The following is a 25,021-nucleotide window of genomic DNA, read 5'->3' as shown; positions in this document are numbered from 1 at the left end:
TCGCTTGGCAACTATTGGTGGAGGACAGCACGAGCCCCCAGCAGAGGCGGTGCCAATTGTATTTAAACTCTGGCAGCCAGGCTCGTACCAGGTCTGCCAGAATATCATGAGACACAGATCTCAGCGGTTGCTCTGCGATTGTGTGTGTGTATGTGTGTACATTTGGAGTGGGCAACATCAAGCTAAACACTCCAAACGTTTGCATAGGCATGAATCAACTTAGGAGGTTAGCTGATTTCCAATGAGCAATGTTATCTAGCTCAGTCAGCTACCTCAGCTGTTTCATAGCACTTGAATAATTTCAATGGGCTATATAGTGGTGAGCTGACCCCCAATGAGCAATATCACCTAGCTCATGCAGCTACCTCAGCTGATGCATAACACTTGAACAATTGCAATGAGCTACATAGTGGTTTGCTAACCTTTAATGAGCAATAGTATCTAGCTCATTCAGCTACCTTAGCTGATTCATAGCGCCTCAATTATTTCATTTGAGCTATACAGTGGTTAGCTGACTTTTCAATGAGCAATGTTATCTAGCTCATTCAGCTACCTCAGCTCATTCTCGGCGTTTGAATAACCTTACAGCACTATATGGTGGAAACATATACACTCATCTATAATTGCCTCTTTAACGGCAAACATAACACGCATGACAGCACCGCAGTGCATTACATGTTTCTATGATTGCGCCCTAAACTCATCAGACGTCATCATAGACTCAATCGCATATCTGTATCTGAGCAAACATCTCTTTTTCCAGTAAAGTAGCCTCTAACTTGGTAACCAAAGTGGGCTATTATTGCTAGGAAAATTAACTGCTCTTTATCGTAATTTGAGCATCACGCCTCTCGTGCGATCTTGTAAACACCCAGTTATATATCCCTGAGTGGACAATAATACAACATGATACTCTGATCCTGATGAATCGGCTAAATAATTAGGAGCCGAGGAAACGCGTCGATCGTTTTAACAAAAGGCGCATCGATTGCAAAAAAATATCACTCATTGCGCCTTAGGAGTGCAATATCTTCCTAAATATCCACGTTTTTTTGAGAATAACTACGTGTGTACCAGTTTCAACAAATTATAATAAACTGCACCAAAGTAGTGGAATAATTATACGAGACCTTCGGTTTATTCCTTAATACAGTCAAGGCCGAATCTGGGCCAACTGGTTACTCTGTGACCCTTGTATCTCTGGGTAACAGACCAATTTCAGGGTGTTCCCTATTACACTTTTATACCTCCACAAAAGAAATAACAAATATCAAAATTACTGTTATTCTTTGCTAACACAGCATTGATAACGGAGGCATTATTTAAAAAAAAAAAAAAAAAAAAATTTTTGTTGTCATATATGTTTGTCAATTTTTAATAGGATAAATAAAAGTTATTTTTTAATAATAAAAATTAGATTTTCTAGTGGGTCCTTTTCAGTGAATTAATCTATACAATACTAGAACCCTACTGTCTCAGTGAATAAATATTGAAGGTGGAATGTGCTGCAGTCAGATGCAGGAATACTGATTGCTGGGATGAAACCTGGCAGGAGGTCAAGTGATGGGATCAACTGCAATTTCCATCAGTTTTTATTCGTGCCTGGTCCTAATACCTGCCACAGCACGACCGTGACCAAACAATGGACTCCACATCAACAAATGCAGTCAGAGCACGCCGCGGCCTGGCGAGCTAAAGTTTTATTCCCTGGCAGACAATGAGTTGGCAAACAGCGCAGACTGCTCAGCAACAGACAAAGAGCAAACACAATGTTTAAACTAAGAATTAAACTGGAAGTCATGAAGCGTATCCAAACACTGACCAGAGTTCAATCCCCGGGTCTCCTAGCAGCACGATGAATAAATGTCAATAATTTTTTTTGCTTTAGGAGATGACCATCTGTGATAGGCTGAGAAATCCCACTAAAATCCCAAAATATCAGTTATCCTCTGGAGCCGAGATGTCGGAAGAAACTTTGTTCACTACAATATACACCGAATGGTCCCTTTATTAGAGTCACCATTGGTGCTTACCTATACGTGAATTATCTCCGTGACCCGGAGTGCAGCATAAAATCACGTGACAAGTTCTCCGTGGATCAGTTTCGGTGTGAATCCACATTAGATGGGAAAATCCTGCAATCTAAGGGACTTCCAGTGAGAACTGGTCATCGGTGTTAGACTAGCCGGGCCAGGATTTCACTGCCAACCACATAGGGTTTAGCAGAGATTATACCAAGAATGGCGTGATTGAGGAAACCATCCAGAAGAAAGGGGATCCTGTGGACGGAAACAACTAATCACCAAAGGGGTCAGAGGAGGATGTCTGGAATCGTTCTGACCAGCAAGCGCAGCACAGTCAGCCGAATATAACGCTGGTGCTCCAACTAAGGCTGCCTGTCTATGGGCATTGCGATATCCCGCCGGGGAGCAGGAGCCGGCTGACGGATCTCCAGGGTGGGCCTATCTGACAGATAGGCTCATCGCGGAAAATCGCAGCATGCTGCGATTTGCCGGCTGCGAGCGGAGAATCGCTGTGATTCTCTGCTCCTGGACAGGGCGGTTGCGCTTTCCATAGCACTGCGGGGAACGCAGTGAAAATTGCCCGTGGACAGGAGCCCTACCTCTATATTTACATAGGTGAGTGCGATATCAGCCCGAGAGACACAGACTGATATCATACTTGTTAACATGTGCATTTGCCTGTGAGTGCGATGCAATTTGTGAGAAAAATACACAGCGGTGCATGCGATTTTCATACCTGTGAAAATTGCATGTTATCTCAGTAGTGAAAATTAAATCGCATCAACATGCAAATGTGATATGTGATTTTTTTTTTTTTTTTTTTTTACTCACCCATAGCAAATAATGGGCGAGATTTCTGCAGAATAGCAGAAAGACATAACATGCTGCAACTTTTTCTATCTCGCATCATAGCTTCAAGAAAAAAAATCACATATGTAAATAGACCCATTGCAAATCATGGCTTTCGAAACGCACAAAACTCGAACTATTAAATCACCTGTGTAAATGCAGTCTAATATGCCCGAACGTACAGCTAGCTGTTCTTGGCACAGATGGGCTATAACAGCAGACGACCAGTTCTAGCACCATTGTGTCCAAGAGAAACAGAAAGACGAGACTCCAGTGGACTAAAAAAGTGCAAAATTGTATCACTGAGCAGCTTAGAAACATCTCCTGGTCAGATGCATCCAGATTTCATTTACAGCTTGCTGATGGGAGGTCAGAATTTGGCACAAGCAGCATTAATTGATGACCCCTTTTTGTCAGGGTGGTGGAGGTGCAGTAATGTTGCAGGAAAGGGTTTTTGTTGGCGCACCCTGGGTCTTCTGATACATCTGGATGGACGTCACAGCGAATTGCTGCAGTTCTGAATTCCAAAGGTGGTCCAACACGGGGGCTCTAATAAAATGGGTATAAATCTTAAGCTGTGGGGTGGAAAAGGAAAAATTAAGGATGTCTAATTCTGCAGTATCTGGATATGGCACATAGACAATAATAGCAGAAATGGGATTTGGGCAGCGCTGGATACATGAGTTGCAGCTTTAAAAATAGTTGGGTGAAATTAATCAGAAAGACATCAGAAAATGTCACTATATTTCCCTGCGAGTGGCACATTTGTTGATCCAAAGCATCGATGAACAGGGGTCAGCATCCAACCCGTAGTCGTAAGGTGTTGCTGAATGTCAGTTTTTTTCATTCTTTATTTTATGAAGTGGACCAAAATTATATTATGTATACTATGTTGACAAAAATATTGGCCCCCCCACCAACCCTGTGCTGTCAGGTGTTATGTGAGCATTAGGTATAGAGGAAAGTTTCACACAGGTATATCCCAGCACAGAAACCATCAGATGCCCCCAGCTGTAGAGCTGACAACGGGGTCTGGTGGTGAAATGTCACCAACCAATCAGTACAGGACATCGCAACACTTTTGGACCTTCCAGAGCCCACTATTGGCCATGTTATTGGGAGATGGAAGCCATGTGGTGTGTGCGGTGCAGCCACGTTCAGGGAGACCTCGTAGACTGACAGAACGTCGTCAACGAAGCCTTGTACCAGCTGTCAGGGCATCACGCACATCGTCTGCCCTCGTCAGGAAGCCTCACAGGCAATTGGACTATCCATTATCACCAGAACCATCCGTAGGGGCCTGCATGTGAAGGGGTTACCATGGATGAGCGGCTGCACACAGCATCACAGCAGTAAATGCACAGCGGCGCCTGCGATGGTGCTCGGAGCGTCGGACTGTAAATGAGTGGAAGCAAGTGTTGTGGACAGCTGAATCACAGTACTCCATCTTCCGATCGAATGGCTGCACTTGGGTGTGGCAGTTGCCTGGAGAGCGGTTTCTATTTGACTGCATCGTCCCAACAGTAAAGGTTGAGGAGGTTCTGTTATGGTGTTGGGGGGGAGGTCTGCTGGGAAAGACTAGGACCATTGGTTATAGTGAAGTCCACCCTCAATGTCAATGGGTATAGAGACACTCCGGACAATGTGGCATCACCTATACTTGGGTACAGCTCCGTGTCTTTACCAACATGATGAGCACCATGTCATACGGCACGCAGTGTAGTGAAGCAGAACGTCTGCAGACTTCATTGTCCAGCCCAAAGTCCAGATCTCAATCCCATCGAACAGCTTTTGGATTAATTAGAACGCTGTATCTCTGCCCGCCCAACACACCCATCATCCTCCGCATCACTATTTAAAGCTCTTCTTGAGGAATGGAGGCGCAAATCCCTCCGCACATCTATGGGAATTTGGTGGGAAGCGGCCTAGGAGGGTTACTGCAGTCATTGAGGCCAAAGGCGGCCCAACACCAGATGGAAATAAAATCCAAATTCATCACCTTCTGTGTGTGTCCCAATATTTTTGTCAACGCAGTGTATGTACTCCCCTCCCCAGCTGCACACCCAGCATGCCACGTGCTATAATGACAGCAAACAGATGGAGTAGGTTTTACCGCATGGCTGGATACAAGAGTATTCGAGAGGCAATAAATGCGGTCTGTGTTGCCTGGTTAGATACAATGACTGCATGAAATCCAAGTACAGCCAAGACTAACAGAGTATACTGTGACCAGATTACAGAAGAACCAGGAGCGGTTTGACTGCTAATGTCAGATTTATAGTCCAGACGCCTTCCAAGCTTCTTCCTTTCCTGTTAACAATAGGTAATCCCTCAGAGGTCCGCGGATCGCTCTGCTGAATGTAGCTTGTAGGGGGGCTGTTAGCCCCATTTCTTTTTCGGGGTAAGCAGATGCATTCAGTTCTTGCCATTTACTTTGCTGTTTAGTAATCCAAGTTTACAAAATGCGTCTTGTGCAGCATAATCTTCTTTTTAACATTGTGGGTAAAGCAGCAGCGCATTTCTGGACGGGTCCATATACTATCAGGCTTTAGCTTGGCTCTGTCTCTGGAAAGATTAGCTCTGCAGCAGAGGGGCCTCACATGACCCTCCAAGCGGGCGTCTTAATATTAAAGGCTTTTGAGTGCTTTTGCATCCGCTGATTTAATAGAGCCAGTTTAGCGTTCATAGGGTACAGTGTGTGAGCTGTAAAGGAAGTCTGTCGCCTAAAGATATGTTCACGGGGCGTCACGCATCAAATCAGTGTCACCTACATGTTCCATTCACTTGAAAGGAAATCTGCACCATAGTCTATACATTACAGATTTGAAATCTGCGTGTGGGGAAAGAATTAACATGTTGCTTCTTGTAGTGGATTCCGCTTTTGTAAAATCTGCATGTGGATTTGCCCATTGAAGAAAGCTAAATCTACCTGCAGATCAGCGGTAGTCTGAAGTGCAAATCCGCGGATTATCTGCTGATTTTGGCCACAGATTTTGAGCCAGTTGTCAGACAGGCAAATGTGGATCTGCCTTGCCACACGCCAGTTTGGTTGTGGGCTATCTGAGCTGGCAGCACTTAGAGAGACCCCCCGAGTTTTCATGCTCAACCCCCTACTAAGCGGGTTACTAGCTTTGCTGTGGTGTCCCCAGGCCATTTAAACATGCACAGTCCTGGTTGTCTGGCAGCTGACACTGCACTGGGCCGAGGCAAAGTACCTGCAAATCTGATCAGGTGACTAGTTATCGTAAGCTGGGGTCAGGGCTGGCAGCACAAATGCAAAACTAACATATGGAATACATGGCAGTCAGTCATTGCCAAGGGTGCATGGTTTGTGGTGATGAAGACGGAGAGAAGAGTGAGAAAATTACCCATCGGACTGTTTGAAACAGTAGCATATGGCTCAAAAAGGGTGATTATAGGGCAGTGGAGTCACTGCGAAGAGCAGAACCGGTTTGTTTATGCCTGTCAGCCAATGCCCCAGCTTCAGGTACTGTTGGTTTATGGTGTGACTTGTAGGTGACACAATTCCAGGGCAGAACACCCCAAAAATGTGGACAAATGTCTATGTCCCTGATTCAGAATCCTCATTTAATAGGTAGAGTGGAAAGCAGCTTTGAAGAGGTTCCCCATTGGAGGACCCCACACATCTGTGCAATACAGGGCCAGAACTGTGTAATACTGACACCAATACGCCTTCACTAGTCACTGATGGACTTTAAACCTGCACATACATCTTTTTAAGGCAGTGGCTTGGCTGACTACTGATAGCCAGGCTCCTGCTCTAACTGCCAGGAAACCTTAGATCCTGGCAGCTTAACCCCTTACATGCCACAATCAATAGCAACTGCATAATGTAAGCTGATGACAGAGGGAGAGGACTCATCCTATCGCCAATCAGCACCATGTAATGCAATTGCAAGGTACCAATGGATTCCCACGGCAGCTGAAATTCTGACAAAGGCCTCTGATTGAACAATCTCCTTTTCACGTCCTCTTGAACGACTAAAAAATATTGTCCAAAGAAGTTCACTTGAAGGAAAGGTTTAAAGGGGTGGTCTCGCGAAAGCAAGTGGGTCTATACACTTCTGTATGGCCATATTAATGCACTTTGTAATATACATCGTGCATTAAATATGAGCCATACAGAAGTTATTCACTTACCTGCTCCGTTGCTAGCGTCCCCGTTGCCATGGTTCCGTCTAACTTCGGTGTCTTCTTGCTTTTTTAGACGCGCTTGCGCAGATGCATCTTCTCCCTTCGGCTGGTCTTGGAAGCATCGGAGTTTTGGCTCCGCCCCCTTTTCGCGTCATCGCGTAGCTCCGCCCCCGTCATGTGCCGATTCCAGCCAATCAGGAGGCTGGAACCGGCACACGTCATGGGGCGGAGCTACGCGATGATGCGTACAAGGGGGCGGAGCCAAAATGCCGATGCTGCCGAGCGGAGCCGAAGGGAGAAGAAGGGAGAAGACGGATCTGCGCAAGCGCGTCTAAAAAGGCAAGAAGACACCGAAATTAGACGGAACCATGGCGACGGGGACGCTAGCAACGGAGCAGGTAAGTGAATAACTTCTGTATGGCTCATATTTAATGCACGATGTATATTACAAAGTGCATTAATATGGCCATACAGAAGTGTATAGACCCACTTGCTTTCGCGAGACCACCCCTTTAATTTGAAAAAATAATACAATTTTCTCCACAAAAACACTTTTCACATGCATAAAATACCAAAACATTTGGGGGGAAAAAGTAGTAAAGAACAAAACAATCCCTATAAACTTGGTATGGCAGTAATCGCGCTGATCCAAATAAGAAAGTTAGCAGGTTATTTTTACCGAATGGTGAACACTGTAAAAACAAAACTCAAAAACAATGGAGGAATTTCTGTGGGGGGGTTCAATCTTGCTCCAGAAAATGTAATAAAAGTTCTACAACACATTACATGTACCCCGGAGTGGGGCCATTTAAATATACAACTCGTCCCTCCAAAATCAAACCCTCATACAGCTGTGTCATGGAATTATGGCTGTTGCAATGTGACGATGGAAATCGCTTGGTCCTTGAGGCACAAAATAGTGCAGTCACTAAGGGGTTAATAAGTACATACTTTTTAATACATTTGGAGTATTTGTGGCAAGTCTTTACGCCAGATACAGTGCCTACACCAGCTACAAGCAAACGTCTGGCTTACATTCTAGTAAATCCAATAGGCCTACAAGGCCAAGGCCCCATTTTCTAAGTCCCATCCACTTTCAGAAAAGTAGTCAGTAGGATGCAAAAAGATCTAAAAGTTGCATGTTTTTGCGCATGTTGGACTTGTGCAAAAATGTACGCTTCTTTTTCTTCTTGCCCCAGAAATCTGGCGCACACTGTTTTCTTGGACATACTGTAGCCCGTCTCGTGATTGCCTATCAGTGTTGCTCAGACAATTCTTAGAGCGCCGTTTCCGTCTTCCTCTCTGTCTCTCATCTCTCACACTTTCTCTCTGAGTTTGTCATGTTAACAGTCCTGTTGTCCCTCTAATTACCCAGCTGGATACCGACTAGAATATTTACTGTTCTCGTTGTCCAAACTGACATCCAGCGACGGTGCACAGCTCGCTCGTTCCATTAGCCGCAGGGTGATGTTTGTACGACTGCAGGGAGCGCTGGTGGGATCATACCCTTCGTGTGCTGTAGTCGGTGACCCCACTCACACTAGATGTATCATGTAGAGATGAATAGACTCGCAGCTTGAGAAGAGGCTGACATGAAGGGAAGCAGCTGCGGCATTGTCACAGCGTTAGTTTTGTATCTTCTTATGTATCAATGTGAGATATACAAAGTAACTTCCAGTCGTTAGTTCTTTACATCGAGGGATCAGGATGAATCATAGATTGGGAAGAGGTGGCACAGCCAGACTTCTCCTGCAGAAACTGGGAGAATCAATAAAAAAAATCTAATTAAAGGCGCTATTATACGAATGCCGTTTAACACTCGTATAATAGCACCAATTGCCTTGCTGCAGCTGCGAGAAACCTGAGCGCTAGCGGCAGCCGCTGACACTCGTATAATAGCACACAAGGGCTTTGTTCACATTTGCGTTTGGAGCCTACATCACAGATTTTGTCAAGAAAGTCCACTAAAGGCCCATTTACACTGAGCGATGACCATTTTGCATAAACTATTAGGTAGCTACCCAGCTACTTAATAGCTATTTAGAGTGCAAATGAAGCCTTTAGCTGAATGCAGTTAATAGCCCCAGGGGCTCTTCTTTGCTTTCAGTTCCTTTGTTCTCCAACGGGAAACAGTGCTATCAGCACTACCCGAGGAGAACTACTGATAAGGCTGAGGGACGATTTTTAAGTTTGTCCTGAATTTAACGATCAGCTAGCAGTGCACGATGGGCGCGCATTAAGACGCAACGATGATCGTTCAAACAATTGCTTTTTAGCGATTTTTGAGCGATCATCGCTCCGTGTAAATGGGCCTTAATTCTGCTCTGTTTTCAGCTAAATGACCAAATGTACCTTGTTATAGTCAGTATACCTATGAATTCCCTTGTTTAGCTCCTGTGACAACAAAAAAGCTGAATTAATAGCATTGACAAAGCTTAAGGTTATGTACACATCACATTTTATGTTTGTCATGGTCTTGCCTCCCTCCCCCACAGCCCAAATATATGAAGAATACGGGAGATAGTTGTCACATGAACTACACATCCAGAAACTCCTGCAGCTCCTTTAGGCCTCATGTCCACGGGGAAAATCAGATCCGCTGCAGATTCTACATGTAGAATCTGCAGCGGGTCCCTCCTGCCCCGCGGACATGAGGGCTGAAAATGCAAATAAATGAGAATAAACTTACCTCCGATCCGCTCCGTTTCTTCTCTTCGCGGCGGCGTCATCTTCTCTCGTCGCGGCCGGATCTTCATTCTTCGGCTCGGCGGATGTGCACGATGACGTCGGTGACGTGCCCCGCGCATGCGCCGGGCCGAAGCAAAATGATCCGGCCGCGGCTGAGAGAAGATGACGCGGCGCCGAAGAGAAGAACCGGAGCGGGTGAGTAAAATGTGATTTTTGTGTCCCGCGGATCCGGACGGCTTCCATAGGCTTCAATAGAAGCCCGCGGGAGCCGTCCCCGCGGGAGACCCGCATGAAAATGGAGCATGGTCCAGATTTTTTCATGCTCCATTTTTTTTTAAATCACTTTTATTGACGATCCGCGGGTATTTATCTACCCGCGGGTGGTCAATGCATCCCTATGGGGTGCGGATCCGCGCGCGGGAGAAGCGTTAAAATCCGCTGCGGATTTTAATTCTTCTTTTCCCCGTGGACATGAGCCCTTAGTGTTGCTGTCTGCCTCTTTGTATCCCCCTGGAACAATTTTCCTCTGGTCTTCATCAATTTTTGAGGGACGTCTAGTTCTTGGTAATTCACGGTTGTCCCATTAATCCCCTTCTTGCTGACTGTCTTCATTGTGTTCCATGGTATATGTAATGCCTTGAATATTTTTGGTCCCCTTCTCCTGACTGATTCCTTTCAACAATCAGATCCCTTTAATGTTGTCACAGTTCGTACTATTGTATCTTTTCACCACCGAAAGTAGTGGTGGAGACCAGATTGACAGGCCAGTGACGCCCCCTCTTCCTGATTGGCTGCAGGGCTGGCTCCCGTGCAGGTCCTGGCAGCCCACTAACCTTCCCCTGGTTTCCTGCTCTGTCACTCGGCACTGCGCTGGTTCCTGCCTCCCGACCCTGATGTAACCTTCCCGCTGCTGCTGTCACTCTCCCAGCCTCCCCGCTGTCCGTGTTTTCCTAGGGCCTGATGTAACCTCCCCTCTGCTGCTGTCACTGTCCCTTGCTATCCGCTGTCCGTCTCCCTTTTCCCAGTAACCTCCTGGCTGTTGCTGTCACTGTCCCTGCCTCCCCGATGTCAATCTCCCTTTTCCCAGCCCTCAGCTCACCTCCCCGCTGCTTCGCTTGCTGCCCGCTCTCAGTCTCCATGCCTGCTGCTTTCACTTGTCGGGCGGTCTGCCTTCTCCACTCTCTGCTGTGCCGCTGTGTAGTTCCGCAGCACCCACCTCACATCAGCGCTGACAGATTATTTTTCCTGCAGTGCTGCTGGGAGGCCGCCGGCGCGGGCACTCAGTGCCGGAGGCAGAGAGCAGCACCGCTGGTAACCGACACATTGCAAGTCCCAGCAGCGTGGGGACTGAAATTGTTGCTTGGATGGAGGGTTAGGGTGAGGATTTAAGTGTTAAGGTTAAATTATTCGCTGTAAATGCTTCAATTTTCGACCATTTACAGCTAATAATGTAAGCCTAACACTTAAACCAACCCTAACCCTCCATCCAAGGCAAAACTCACTCCGCACACTGCTAGGACCTTCCTGCAGGCAGCCAATTAGCACCTTTGGGGCGTACCCTAAGCTGTCACTTTAGCCCTCCACCCATTATTCTGGTGGTGACCAGGTACAATAATACCGTCACGGTTAACTTGTAACAAAGGTGTGTAGACTCTTTATATACACTGTATGAGACAGACAGATATGAGAGAGATATAATAATCTTTTTATAGCGGCAAACATATTCTGCAGCGCTTAAGGCCCATTTAGGCATAGTTTAAGCGGTGATCGTTGTATCTATCTTGCGCCCGTCGTGCAGTTTTCGTTAAAGATTTGCTCATCATTGTCTTTCAGTCCGCTTACAATCCATCGTTTGGCCGTTTGCTTTTCGTTTGGTCAAAATGACATCGTTCAGTTGAGCGATTTTAGGGGAGTTTTCAATGCAAACATTACACAACGATAATACAATGACTGAAAAGCCCAACCATTATCCAACAATTTTCGTTAGGAAAAAAAAAGTCCGCCTTTACAAGCAAAACCATCGCTCACTTTTATGGTTATAGCGAATAATGTATGTGCCTAAATGGGGCTTTACAAAAACAGCGAGATACAAAAACCGCGGTTACATAGTAATCAGTTGATGGAAACAATAGGGGTGAGGGTCCTGCTCCAACGAGCTTACATGCTACAAATAATGGGATGATACAGAAGGTAAAGGGGCTAGAGATGTGCATGGTATGGCAGGGTGGAGAGTGAGGGACGCTGTACACATAGACAATGGTCAGACATTAAGCGTGTGATGGCTGAATCTGTCTGACTGCAGGGGGCGGTTGATTGCGGCTAGCAGGGTTGCAGTCACTAAGTCAGGGATCTTGTTATCAGGTGGAGTACACAGGGGGTTGGTTTAGGGGATGTGGTATGCCTCCCTGAAGAGGTGCATTTTTAGAGCACGCCTGAAGTTTTGCGAATCAGGGATTGTGCGGAAAATCTTGGGTAGCGCATTCCAGAGGACTGGTGCTGCGCTAGAGAAGTCTTGGAGGCGGAAATAAGAGTTTTGATTTAAAGGGCCACTCAGTCTGATTTTGTTAGCAGAGCGGAGAGCCCAGGCTGGGTGGTGGATTGAGATGAGGGAGGCAATGTAGGGTGGCGTTGCACTGTGAAGGGCTTTGTGGATGAAGGCAGTGAGTTTTTTAATTGAAGTCTGTATTTGATGGGCAGCCAGTGTAGTGACCGGCACAGGGCAGAGGCGTCCGACTAGCGGCTGGACAGGAAAATGAGCCTGGTTGCCGCATTCAGGATGGATTGGAGAGGGTAGAGTCTGGTGCAGGGGAGGCCGATCAGCAGCGAGTTGCAATAATCGAGGCGAGAGTGGATGAGGGCAACAGTGAGTGTTTTTAGCGTGTCCACAGTGAGAAAAAGGATTCTTGCGATGTTCTTGAGGTGCAGCTGACATGTTCGGGACAGTGATTGGATATAGGGGGTGAAGGAGAAATCGGCGTCAAATATAACCCCGAAGGCAGCGGGCATGCTATCTGGGAGTTATGGAGGTGCCACACACTGAGATGGAGATGTCAGGAGGAGGTCAGTTAGTGGAGGACGGAAACAGGAGAAGTCAGTTTTTGAGAGGTTCAGTTTTAGGTAGAGAGAGGACATAGTGTTAGAGACAGAGGACAGACAGTCAGTGATGTTTTGGAGGAAAGGTGCAAAGATGTCACGGGTAGAGGTGTATAGCTGGGTGTCATAAGCGTAGAGGTGGTATTGGAGGCCAAATCTCCTGATGGTCTGTCTAATAGGGGCTGTGTAGATGGAGAAAAGATGTAGATATATTAACTAGATTGAATATTCCGGAAACTGGACATGTTATGAGCCCGTCTAATGGTCCGGGGCAGTAAGTTATCCAGATAAGGATGTAATGGGGATGATAGGAGTTGTAGGTCAGTTGCTGGGTGAATAGCAGGAGAGTAGTGGTAGATGGAGATGTGCAGCTTTGTGCAGGGCTCAGCTATACCTGTCAGGCTGTGGTCCTCATACAGAGCCGGCTGCTGAAGGTCCCGGTATGCAGAGCAGCACGTGTGCCTGTAATAAACATAACTGTGCGATTATCTACATCTTCCTGCTGGTTCTGTCAACAATTAGCGACTATTATGAGTGTATTCTAATTGTGAGAGCCACTCACATCAGAGGCTGTGGCCTTTTATCCTCCTGTGATCGAGGGGACGGCTGAGCTATTGTGCTCCGTAATGTGCGGATGAATGAGGCATTTATTTACCAGCTGTGAGCATTAATCAACTGGCACAAACAAAAGTCTGTAGCAGCCCCCTGCCATGCTGCTGAAGGCTTTGTTCTCCCTCGGGTACCAGTGCGACCGCTACCTCCGTACCCCCATAACTACGCCTTTGTTTGGCATTCCTGCGCCTTTACCTTTTGCATCCGTCATTGTCCAGGATGTGTTACCGAACAGCTGCTTGCATAACCTAATATGATCCATGGGTCAGATTGCTGAACTCATAGGGGTCACAATAAAATTTAGGCTCAATTTGGGGGGGGGGGTTGTTAATATCAATGCACTTTCAGCCCTATCAACATATTTATGAAGCCCCTAAACCACTGCTTTTACATGACCCTAAATGTTGCAAAGTAACCAGCATAAAGCAGTCCATTCTTTAGGCCGGCTGCACACAAACGAGTCAGATTCCGCATGCGGGATTTGGCTGTGACCCCGGCCGGCGACCCCGCGTTACCTGCATTATCTATAATGCGGATGACCGCGTAGACTCACAGGCGGTCATGTGCAGAAGAGATTTTTTTTTTTTTTAATCATTTGTATTTCCTGCCCTGTCACTAGGCAGTGATGTGGGTGCCTGCAGCCCATCCGCAATGTTAATTGGTTATGGGCTGCAGGTCGGACGGCCTCCATTGGCTTCAATTGCTGCAATTTTTCCTCCGCTCATGAAATACACAATTTGTATCTGCAAGTGTGAGGGGAAAAGCGAAAGTACATACCTTTCAATGCTTGCGATTTGCTGCGAACGCCGATTGCGGATTCTTGGAATCCGGTCACGTGAAGACGGCCTTCCATTGCTGGCTGCGTTCATGGGAAAATGGGGTAAAATAGAAATAGACTTACATAACAAACTGATTTATCTTATGACTGAACAGCTTCATCTATAAACAATAAGGTTTTGAATCCTTACAATTAAGGGGCGTTCACTGGTTCTCAAGCAGGTCAGTCCAACATTGATGCTGATTAAAGTATGATGTACTCTTCTTCTAATGCCTCCTACTGCGTTCGGAGCCCTCCTGATATATTAGGCTGTGTGTGTGCACTTCTGGTGCTTCTATAAAGTCATAAAGATGACCTCTGAACATTTTACAACTGTACATTTTTCTCGGTTTATGTTAGAATGCGATTTACAAGCTTGTAAGGTGGTGGAATCTGTAGGCTGGGTGTAGTATGGCCAAAATTTGCTGTAGGAATGCCATAATGGCAGAGGCAATGTTAGGATATAAGACGGCAGGTCACACTGCCCCCATGTCTTCCATGGGTTTAAATGCTCCTCAATATTGAAACTGCAACACACCAAGAAGGAAAAGTTGTGGAATTATGAAAATCGCAGGATGTATAGAAATGTTAATAGTATACAAATGATAAAAGAATGGATACAAAATATTCAAAACAACTTGATTTATATTTTAAGCATGAGCGCCATGTGCAGAAATGCACGCACTGACACACCTTGGTATGCTATCAATGTTATTACTAATTTCTGTGCTGAATGCACTTGAACATGCAAATCATTAAGATGCGCTGCTGGCGGCTCCCTTTTCAGTTGCCGGACAGTGACTATATAGATGTGCTTCATGGGAGACAAGTCCAGAGACTCTGCAGGCCAGGGTAGCACTTAGAGGCCACGTAGACTACTCACAGTTGAACGAGCAATATGCAGCCTGGCATTGCCATGTTGAGAAAGGATCCTGAGACACTTTGAAGAAATTAATCTACCACTTTTTCCATGACCAAATCGATTACTGAGTTATCATGGGGCAAACTGGTGGCTCAGTGGTTAGCACTGTTGCCTTGCAGTGCTGGGATCCTGGGTTTAAGTCCCACCAAGGACAACATCTGCATGGAGCTTGTTCTCCCTATTTGCGAGTTTCCTCCAGGTATTCCGCTTCCCGTTTCTGTCCCCCCTTCCCCACTCCAAAAACTGAATAATAGGTGAATTTAGACAGAGTCCCAAAGGGAACATCAAGTGATAAGTATGTTGGTACTCCCAACAGCTGTGTTATAGTTTTATTTATTGTACACATCTATACAACAAATGTGTAAAATAAGTAAAAATCTAACGCTAAACTGTTGGTGTACCAGGTATGAAGACTAGAGGGGTTCAGCTACGGTACATTATGCGACCCCACACTATGATCCCAGCAGAAGGCCTACTGCGAGGTAGGCCTGTTGTGTAACACTCTTCATTACGTTGCCCATCTGGTCTCCAGACCAATCTCCAGTTGTCATTTCATCCAAGACCCGCAGTGTCCCTGTCACTTACCCCACCCAGGGTGTCTAAGGGGCGTGCTTGCCTGTCAGATTCGTGACGGCCAGTCTGGTCTGCACCGGACCTCATGCTTGCAGCACCTGTAGCTGACTCAGAAGCCTCTTCCCCCTGAGTATGGCAGGAACCAGTGCTTTTATCTAAGTTCCAACCACACCTACAGGTGTTCCCCCTCATTTAGTTAGCACCTGAATGCCTGTCTACAGCCACCTGCAGGCGATTCAGTGCACTGCACTTCTACTACTGTCCTTCAAGTTCACCATTGCTCTACCAACCACTGGGACATTCAACATTAAACAGTGCTGATATTTCGGTCTACACACGCAGCTATAAATCAAGGTCTCTCAGTTCAAGGATTCTGACCCTCTCCGTTTGCAACAAGTGGCAATAACTGGCATGTTGATGAACAGGAGGCATCGCATAATCACACCACATGACGTCCAATTTTTGAAGTTTCTTGTGACTGAAAAAAATTACTTAACATCTGGCTTTTATATCATTGAAGCCCCTCCAATATGCCAGAGATTGAAGCTAGGTGCTTAAAAATGTGGATTTGTAATGCAATCTCTTCCAACACTGGTTATATAAAAAAGAGGGTTTGTAAGTAATCTACAAAAGCTGAGACACCTATAGGAATAGTTTGCATCCAATTTCAAACCATAATTTCTTTTCTCTGCTGCAGAGCAGCTATCCTTGATGTGTTCACCAGAAAAATCCCTTTGGTTAAAATCATAATTTCAGACTGTTACATTCCAGGTTAAAATTTAATAATATTTTTATGTTTTTCGCTTACTTTTGAACCATTTTACTTTATTTGCCAAACTGTGTTAATGTCAAAAACAACTTAAAAAGTTGGGCTGTACACTGCTGGTCAAAAGTTTTAGAACAAGTGCTTACACAGGGCCCTTCTGCTGTGTTCCAAGGTATTCCTATCATAGTCAGCCTTGGCTGTAACTTCGCAGTACGTGTTCATTGTGAGGGACGCTTGTACTAATGCATCTCATGCTGTGCATCAATTGTCTTATTGAGTAACAGTAAGCGGTCAGAGAGGTGAGGGCTGATTGCAGGCGTATAATCCAGCACTGAGCGGTCCCCAGATTTAATATTCTGTCCTTTGTTTCCTGGCTATTGTAGAGCCAATAGTAGCAGATGCCAGTGTAAGTGCCACATTGATTGAAGGAATTTGTTTTGCAGACGGGCAGCAGTGACTAACAAGTAGCCTTTTCTGCCCACACTAAATGGTAGGCGTAAGCGCTCACCTCTAGTGCCCTCATTAATGTCTCACCAATATTCCACTGCTCATTAGGAACTAAGTATTAACCCTTCATTCTAGACAATAGATGTTAGGAGCTGATCATCATCAGTGGCCGCTCATCCTTAAAGGGGTTTTGTCATGAAAAAAAAATTTTCTGTCAGTCTCCTTACCACATCTTCTCCTTGCTGAGTTTCTGCAGTGCCCCGGGGTAACCTCAGCCAGCGGGTTGTTATGAAGTTTACATTCCTCGCATTCTCTTCCTGCCAGATCAGTGAAGGTCAGGTCCCTTTGCTGTAGCATTCACTGCCGGAAAGAAGTCTAATCTATTTGCTGAGACAGCTTGCATGAGCAGTCTCTGCAGTAGATCGGCACTACCCCTGCTGGCCTGTGAACTGTGACGTAACATACATTGGCTGGCACGAAGAAGACTGCCTGTGAATGTACGTAACCTCACAGGAAGGAGAGGAATCAGACAGCTGGAGGGGAAGTGCCCCCCCCCTACCCCCCGGACTGCAGGGGACAGGAGAAAATCAGTGAGGTGACAGAGCCCCTTTAACCCTTGTACTTTAAGACCATGGTTTTTATACTTTTCTTGTGATTCCCATAGATACTGCACATCATAGTGAGTCGTGACACCAAAGGACTGCAATATTGTTTGTTAAAGGGCTTGTCCGGTTACCTCTTTAAAATCAGATGTCGGGTACAGTTGTACTAAAATAACAAATCAAGCAGTACTTACCTGTCTTCAGCCCCAGTGATCCAGCGCTGCAGCCCTGCTGTTCACCTGAAGTCAGGTGACCTCTGCTTGCCAATCAGAGGATGTAGCATCACTGTATGTTCTCCTGGGATCAGCGCTCACATTCTGGGTGATTTTATGCCAGAAGTTTAGAACGGTGATGCTGCAATCTCTGATTGGCAAGCAGCAGTCACCTGACTTCCATTGTCAATAGAGACAGAGTGAACAGTGGGGTTGCAGCACTGCATCACTGGGGCTGCAGACAGGTAAGTACTGCTGGATTTGTTACTATAGTACCTGACATTTAATTTTCAAAAAATAACCGGCCAATCCCTTTACAGTGCATTCTGATCTAAAGTTAAGATTGATAAGTTTTGACTCCTCATCATTCTGCAGAATCTTTGCTTGTTCTTGTCCATAAACATTCAACCACAAAGTTAAATAAAAGTTAATATGCTGGCCACCACTAGGGGGAGCTCAGGAACTTACTGCAGACCTGGTTTATTATTGAGTTCAATGTATATAATCAGAGCGCTGTGTAATGGCCGCCGGTGCTGCCTCTCACCATCGTCGTTTGCTGGTCACAGGCATTGGTGTCCATTGTCCTCTCTGTGCGGGAGTTGCAGCATTGTCACTTCAACTGTCAGTACCACCCACAGGGGGCGCATGTAGCTGACTTAGAGTCACTGCACACCTAGCTTTCCTGTCAATCCTGGTCTCTCCTGGGTTATTGCAATAACTTCTGTTCGTTTTTTTTATAAGGTGATACTAGTTTCTACTTTGACTCTATTCCTGGGGAAGCGGCCTGAGTACTCCTGCAGCAAAAACAAGACAGAAAAAAACCCAATTTATACATAAATTGTATAATAAGATGTATGTTTGGATAACTTGACAAAGACTAGAGCGGGTTGGAATGTAGTTTTTTCTCTGTCGCAGAGGACTACATTTTGGATTTCTTTCACTGCACCAATCGACTGCTGCCCTTCTCTTTACGTATTGGACTTGGTTCACTATCCCTGCTGGGCTCTGCAGCATTGCCTCGCTATTTGCAGTTGTCACGGTGTGCTGCTGATATCTTGCTTTTGGAAGATCCCTGAAAAGGCATTAAAGTGTGGAAATCAGGGGGCCTCTAGGTGCAGCCCTCAGAGTAGCCCAAAGCCTATCCAGTCAGTGGCGCCATGGGCCCACACCCGCTACTTAATCTTCCATATTTAATGAAAAAAACAGTTCCAATCAGTAAAGAATCCAAGCTGCCCTTATAATGTTAACACCTGGTGTATTTCCCACTTACGTGGACTGGTTTCTTCGTGACTCCTCGGTCACCTGCTTAAGTGGTCATTTCCGTGGAGATTATGTGGATGCGGTTTAGGAATCGTCAAGTCTTTTCAGATTTGTTCATCTGATTTATTTTTCTTTTTTCTGCTTATTTTCGCGTTCGCCTCCAGGCTTCTAGTTTAGTCCCGGCGGAGGGAACCTTTCTTGCACTATTATTACTGCTGGTTTTGTTAATTGGACTCATCTCTGACTAATGACTTAGTCTTTGATGGCAGCGCTAACAAGAAACAGGCAAATTCCGCTCAGCATTAGAAGGCTCCTGGAGCTTCACCGCAGAAGATGAAGATCAAGCCACGCTCCTGGCCGGAAAATAGATGATCTGACAGAAAATAGTATTTAAAGGGGTCCTGCCATGTTATGATAAGCTGTTGGGCAGGTGAAAACGGGACGGGGGTATTTTATAACATTACCGTGGTAACTGCTATCTGAGAGAGAGTACAGATCTCTGCGACACCCCAGTGTGCACGAAATTGGGTGATAGTCTGATGTTTATGGACGTTTCCAGGGAAAGGTGTCTCTAAAGAACATGTGCAAGTTTTTGCAATTAATTTAATTTTGTGTATACAGCTCCAATGCAGAGCCGTGTGTCTCCATGGTTACAAACGGCAAAAGAGGAGTCAAAATGAAGGGGGTAACAAATGATTACAGAATCCGACTGCACACAGTCATGCTGGTCTGTAACCGTAGACCCAAAACAGCAGTATTTTTCATTATCACTATTATTTGTAAGGGCTCCCTCACACCAGCGTTTTACCACATATTAGGCGCCCGGGTTTTGCATGCATAATACGCGGTAACAACCTTTACATTACTTTCAACGGTGCCTCTCACAGCATGCAAAATGTTGCATTGAAACAAGTAATAAGTGTTGCAAAAGTATACACGCCCTTTAACCCCAAAATAACAAGCTTATTATTTTTTTCCTGAAGATCAAACAATTTTCATTGTCGCATCGCAAAAGCCTTAAAGGGGTGGTCTCGCGAAATCAAGTGGGTCTATACACTTCTGTATGGCCATATTAATGCACTTTGTAATATACATCGTGCATTAAATATGAGCCATACAGAAGTTATTCACTTACCTGCTCCGTTGCTAGCGTCCCCGTCGCCATGGTTCCGTCTAATTTCGGTGTCTTCTTGCCTTTTTAGACGCGCTTGCGCAGATCCGTCTTCTCCCTTCGGCTCCGCTCGGCAGCATCGGCATTTTGGCTCCGCCCCCTTGTACGCATCATCGCGTAGCTCCGCCCCCGTCACGTGCCGATTCCAGCCAATCAGGAGGCTGGAACCGGCACACATCATGGGGCGGAGCTACGCGATGATGCGTACAAGGGGGCGGAGCCAAAATGCCGATGCTGCCGAGCGGAGCCGAAGGGAGAAGAAGGGAGAAGACGGATCTGCGCAAGCGCGTCTAAAAAGGCAAGAAGACACCGAAATTAGACGGAACCATGGCGACGGGGACGCTAGCAACGGAGCAGGTAAGTGAATAACTTCTGTATGGCTCATATTTAATGCACGATGTATATTACAAAGTGCATTAATATGGCCATACAGAAGTGTATAACCCCACTTGCTGCCGCGAGACAACCCCTTTAAGTTGTTGACTTAGCCATATGAGGCTCTGCTTTTGTAGGAAGAGCTGTATTGTTTAGCACTTTTAGTAATTTTTGGGGGGGGGGTTTATGGGAGGTTGGAAAACCTCCAGAAATTCTGCCATTGTTTTGGGGGTTTGTATTTGCAACATTCATCACGCGGTAAGAATAACATGATGACTTTCTTATCCGGATCATGTACCTGTGACTTTTGGATTGCCATTTATAGTGTTTTTTTTGGGAGCCAAACTAAAGAGACACAGCAATTCTGGCGTTACTTATTTAAATTATTTTTACAGCGTTCACCATGCAAGATAGATAATAAAATGTTTTCATTGTTTGGGTTCTGAACACATTAATACCTATTATGTGTTGCTTGTTAAAAAAAACTTATGGCATCTTATCCTCTAAAAAAGGATTTTTTGGAGGAAAAAGTGTTTTGTTTTTTTTTGGTTTTTTTTTTAAATGGATTTTTTTTCTTTAAACAACACATTCTTGAACTTTTTGGACACTATTTTTTAGTCCCTGAAGGGAACTTGAAGACACAATCATTCGACCACTAGCATAGTACACTGCATTACTTATATAGTGCATTGCACAAAGCCTATGAAAGCAGCCTATTATACTGCGCCAGAATCGGGGTCTAATAGGCTGAGCTATTTGGCAGACATGGAGGCCTTTGTCAGGCTACTATTTGCCATGGGAACCCATTGCAATTGCTTTGCAGGGTGCTGATGGAGGACAGAAAGAGCAGTCTCTCCCTGTCATTTGCTTACATGATGCAATTGCTATTGACTGTGGCATGTATGGGGTTAAACTACCAGGATCTGAGGTTCCTCCTCTTCTGGCAGTTTGAGCAGGTACCTTGCTGTCAGTAGTCAGCCAAACCATTGTCATATAAACATGTATTTGCAGGTTTAAAGCCCATAATTGAAGTCAGTAAAAGGCGCTTTAACCGTCACTAAGTGACCAGTTAAAGGGACTGTGCCATGATTGAACATTTTTCTCCATCCATAGGATAGGGCATAACTTTCCTATTGGTGAGGGTCTGGCTCCTGGGATCCCTAGTGCTCCGAAATGTCCCCCGAGTGAATGGAGCGTCGGTCGATCCTACACGCCACTGTTTCTCATTCATTCCAATGAGACTACTAGACACAGTGGAGTTCAAGTATTCGGGTGTCACAGTGCAGTGACTAAAACAGTGGGGTGCATCTTCAACCAGCGCTCCATTTATGCATGAACTTTCAGGATTGCTGGGAGACCCCCACTAATCAGAAACCTATTCCCTATCCTGTAAATGGGGGTAAACTGCAATCATGGCACAACCCCTTTAACAAAGCAGATTGCCCGTCAATTAGTAAGTTGAGATACTGCGGGCAGCACTTCTGTGTCCTCTGTTGTAGTTGGCAGCCCCTGCTCAGCGAGGCTGCACTGCATTCACCGCCATGGTACCTGCTGTGCCCTCGCTTCTCATACCTCCTCATGCATCATACCTCATCATTATCCGTGAAAGAAAAACCACATGTCTTTGCACATCCACCTCCTCGATCCACAGACGCCAACCCCGCTGCGCTGTACAATAGTCTGCTATTACAGCACACAGCCAGAATCCACTGTGATGTCTCATAAAAGAGCTCGGAGAAAACCATCAGGCTCCCGGCTAATTAACTATTGCAATAAATCATCCTGGAATGTTTGGAAAATTGACACAACTTAATGTTACTCTTCACTCCATTTGCCTTGCAGGTGAATGCAGTCTATTGTTCTCTGTTATCAGCCGTTTCAGGCTGGGGAGAAGATAACTGTAGTGTTCTTCATAGGCGAGTGACAAAAAAAAGGGGGCGGGAGGGGAGATTTCTGGGACCCCAATATTGATGGACTGTCCTCAAAATTGGCCATCAGTTTCTGAATGTGGGGGGGTCTGCCGCTGGTCAGCTGTCTGAAGAAACATGAGTGCAGTGTTCATTCATCTCATGCCCTGAGAGCAGAATCAAGTGAATGGGACTGAGTTGCTATACTAGGCACTGTTGCTACACAATGTACAGCACTGTGCCTTGTATGCAGTGAAGAGGCTCTGGCGCTCGCACGAGCACCGTGGTCTCTTCAAACAGTTGATCGGTGAGGCTCCTGAGTGGCAGACTTTTGCTGATGTTGGTGACCTATCCTGAGGATAGGTCATTAAATACCGAAATCCTGGAAAACCCCTTTAAGTTCAGAAACCACCAGCAGAATACAGGATACGTAATGTATGTATAGAGTGATTCCACCAGCAGAATAGTGAGTACAGCTCTGGAGTATAATACATGATGTAACTCGGGATCAGTACAGGATTAGTAATATATATACACAGAGACTCCACCAGCAGAATAGTGAGTGCAGCTCTGGAGTATAATACAGGATGTAACTCGGGATCAGTACAGGATTAGTAATATATATACACAGAGACTCCACCAGCAGAATAGTGAGTGCAGCTCTGCAGTATAATACAAGATGTAACTCAGGATCAGTACAGGATAAGTAATGTATGTATACAGTGACTCCACCAGCAGAATAGTGAGTGCAGCTCTGGAGTATAATACAGGATGTAACTCAGGATCAGTACAGGATAAGTACTATATGTACACAGTGACTCCACCAGCAGAATAGTGAGTGCAGCTCTGGAGTATAATACTGGATGTAACTCAGGATCAGTACAGGATAAGTAATGTATGTATACAGTGATTTCACCAGCAGAATAGTGAGTGCAGCTCTGGAGTACAATATAGGATAAGCAATGTAATGTATGTACACAGTGACATCACTGCTCATGTAGAATAAACCCATGTGTAGAAACGCAATATTAGATCAATGAATAGTTTTGTGAGGTTCTGTATTTCAGGAGCTGTAGAGACTCTGTCGGTATACGTGAGCCATATGGAATGTGGATAGAGATAAGACCTTGATGCCTCCTGTATAATATGAGTCTCTATTAACCTCCTTCATGTATAAATATCATCTTGTTTATCTGTTTCTGCAGCGATCAGTCAGGATGTAAAGGAAAGAAGAGGAAAGTCTCCTCCTCCACAAAAGTGTCATCTAAGCCGCCAACATCAAGGAGTAAGAGGCAACGCAAGTAATTAGATTATCCACCAACTCGCAGCCTGAGGCCGACTGAAGAGACCTGAAGAAGCAGAACTCGGATGACTTCCATCCTGCACACCAAGATGCTGCATCCGCAGGCTGAGAGCTGAGTTAGGAGAATTTCCCCCCTAAAATAATTGCATTCCCAGGAAATTTCAGCCTCTTCTGTCTACTTGTTATCAGTTCTACTGGGGAATCTGAGTGACAAGTAATATGACCGCCATTGTAGCAGCAGCACGTTTGGTCACTTCATTTTCTCTGACTTATAAACAGTTAATCAGCTTCTTTATGCAGTGATATTCCCTGTGTTCTTCACAGGGCCATCTGATCTGGGAAACTTTAAGGGGCTCTCCAGTTGTAAACTATTGATGGCGAATCCTCAGGATAGTTCATCAATGATAGATAGGTGGGGGTCTGCCACCTGGGAACCCCACTGATCAGCCATTCACTGGGAAGCAAATGATGCAGTGGCCAAGCTTGATTTTGCAGCTTTAGTTCCCATCCATTTCAATGAGAACATAAACTGGAATACCAAACCTGGCCACTGCAGTCAGAACGGAGCGGTTTACTTCCTGCAGAAATCGGCTCAGCACACAAGTGCAACTGCCTGGCAAACACCGTCTGAGGTGACAGACTCCTGCCAATCTACTGTTGATGACCTATCCTGAAGATAGCCCATTAATAGTTTACAACTGGACAACCCCTATGTTACTCATTGCGATCATATTGGTTGCCACAGAGCTTTCCCAGAAACCACTGTTAATAGAATATTTGACCAACTTAAAAGGTTTCTTCAACCCCGTGGATTAATAAAAAGTACACCTAAAATGGGCTCTACATAGACCGTGTCCAGCCTCCAGAATTTTTTTGGTGGGGTCTGTGGAGCTGCCTTGTCATCCCTTTTCTTGCCCTGTCAGTCAATTATTCATGTGTTTTTAGATTTTAGATTCCAGTCTGTAGCTTATTTTTCATTAATGTGTCATCCTCATGCTAGAGGTTTTTGTGTTTTTTATATTTTGCTGCATTATAATGTATGTCTTCAATAAAAAGAGAGAACTCTGTGAGTAAACTCTCTGCTGCTTTCACAGGTCTCACACATGTGGCCTTCGTTTTAGGGAAAAGCTTTTTATAGGACCTGCACTGCACCAGCAAGTACTGCGATCTTGGCTTATGTGCAGTCTCATTTGTCAACTCCGCGGTTTGTGATCCCGCCTGCTTAGTAGCTGTCACTTCTCATCG

General features: G+C 45.4%; 1 protein-coding gene across 1 annotated transcript in view; it reads left to right on the top strand.

The window, feature by feature from the left end:
- Positions 1–24,843, top strand: part of RAD18 (RAD18 E3 ubiquitin protein ligase) — a 354,196-nt gene extending 329,353 nt beyond the window's left edge. The window contains exon 13 of the mRNA XM_066596983.1: positions 23,679–24,843. Coding sequence (XP_066453080.1) covers positions 23,679–23,778 — 100 coding nt within the window. The 3' untranslated portion in view covers positions 23,779–24,843. The remainder of the gene's footprint in view (positions 1–23,678) is intronic.
- Positions 24,844–25,021: the final 178 nt, after the last annotated feature.

This window comes from Eleutherodactylus coqui, chromosome 3 (assembly GCF_035609145.1).
Source record: "Eleutherodactylus coqui strain aEleCoq1 chromosome 3, aEleCoq1.hap1, whole genome shotgun sequence".
Lineage (NCBI taxonomy): Eukaryota > Metazoa > Chordata > Amphibia > Anura > Eleutherodactylidae > Eleutherodactylus > Eleutherodactylus coqui.
Note: the sequence above shows the minus strand (reverse complement) of the source record. Positions and strands in the feature narration are given on the sequence as shown.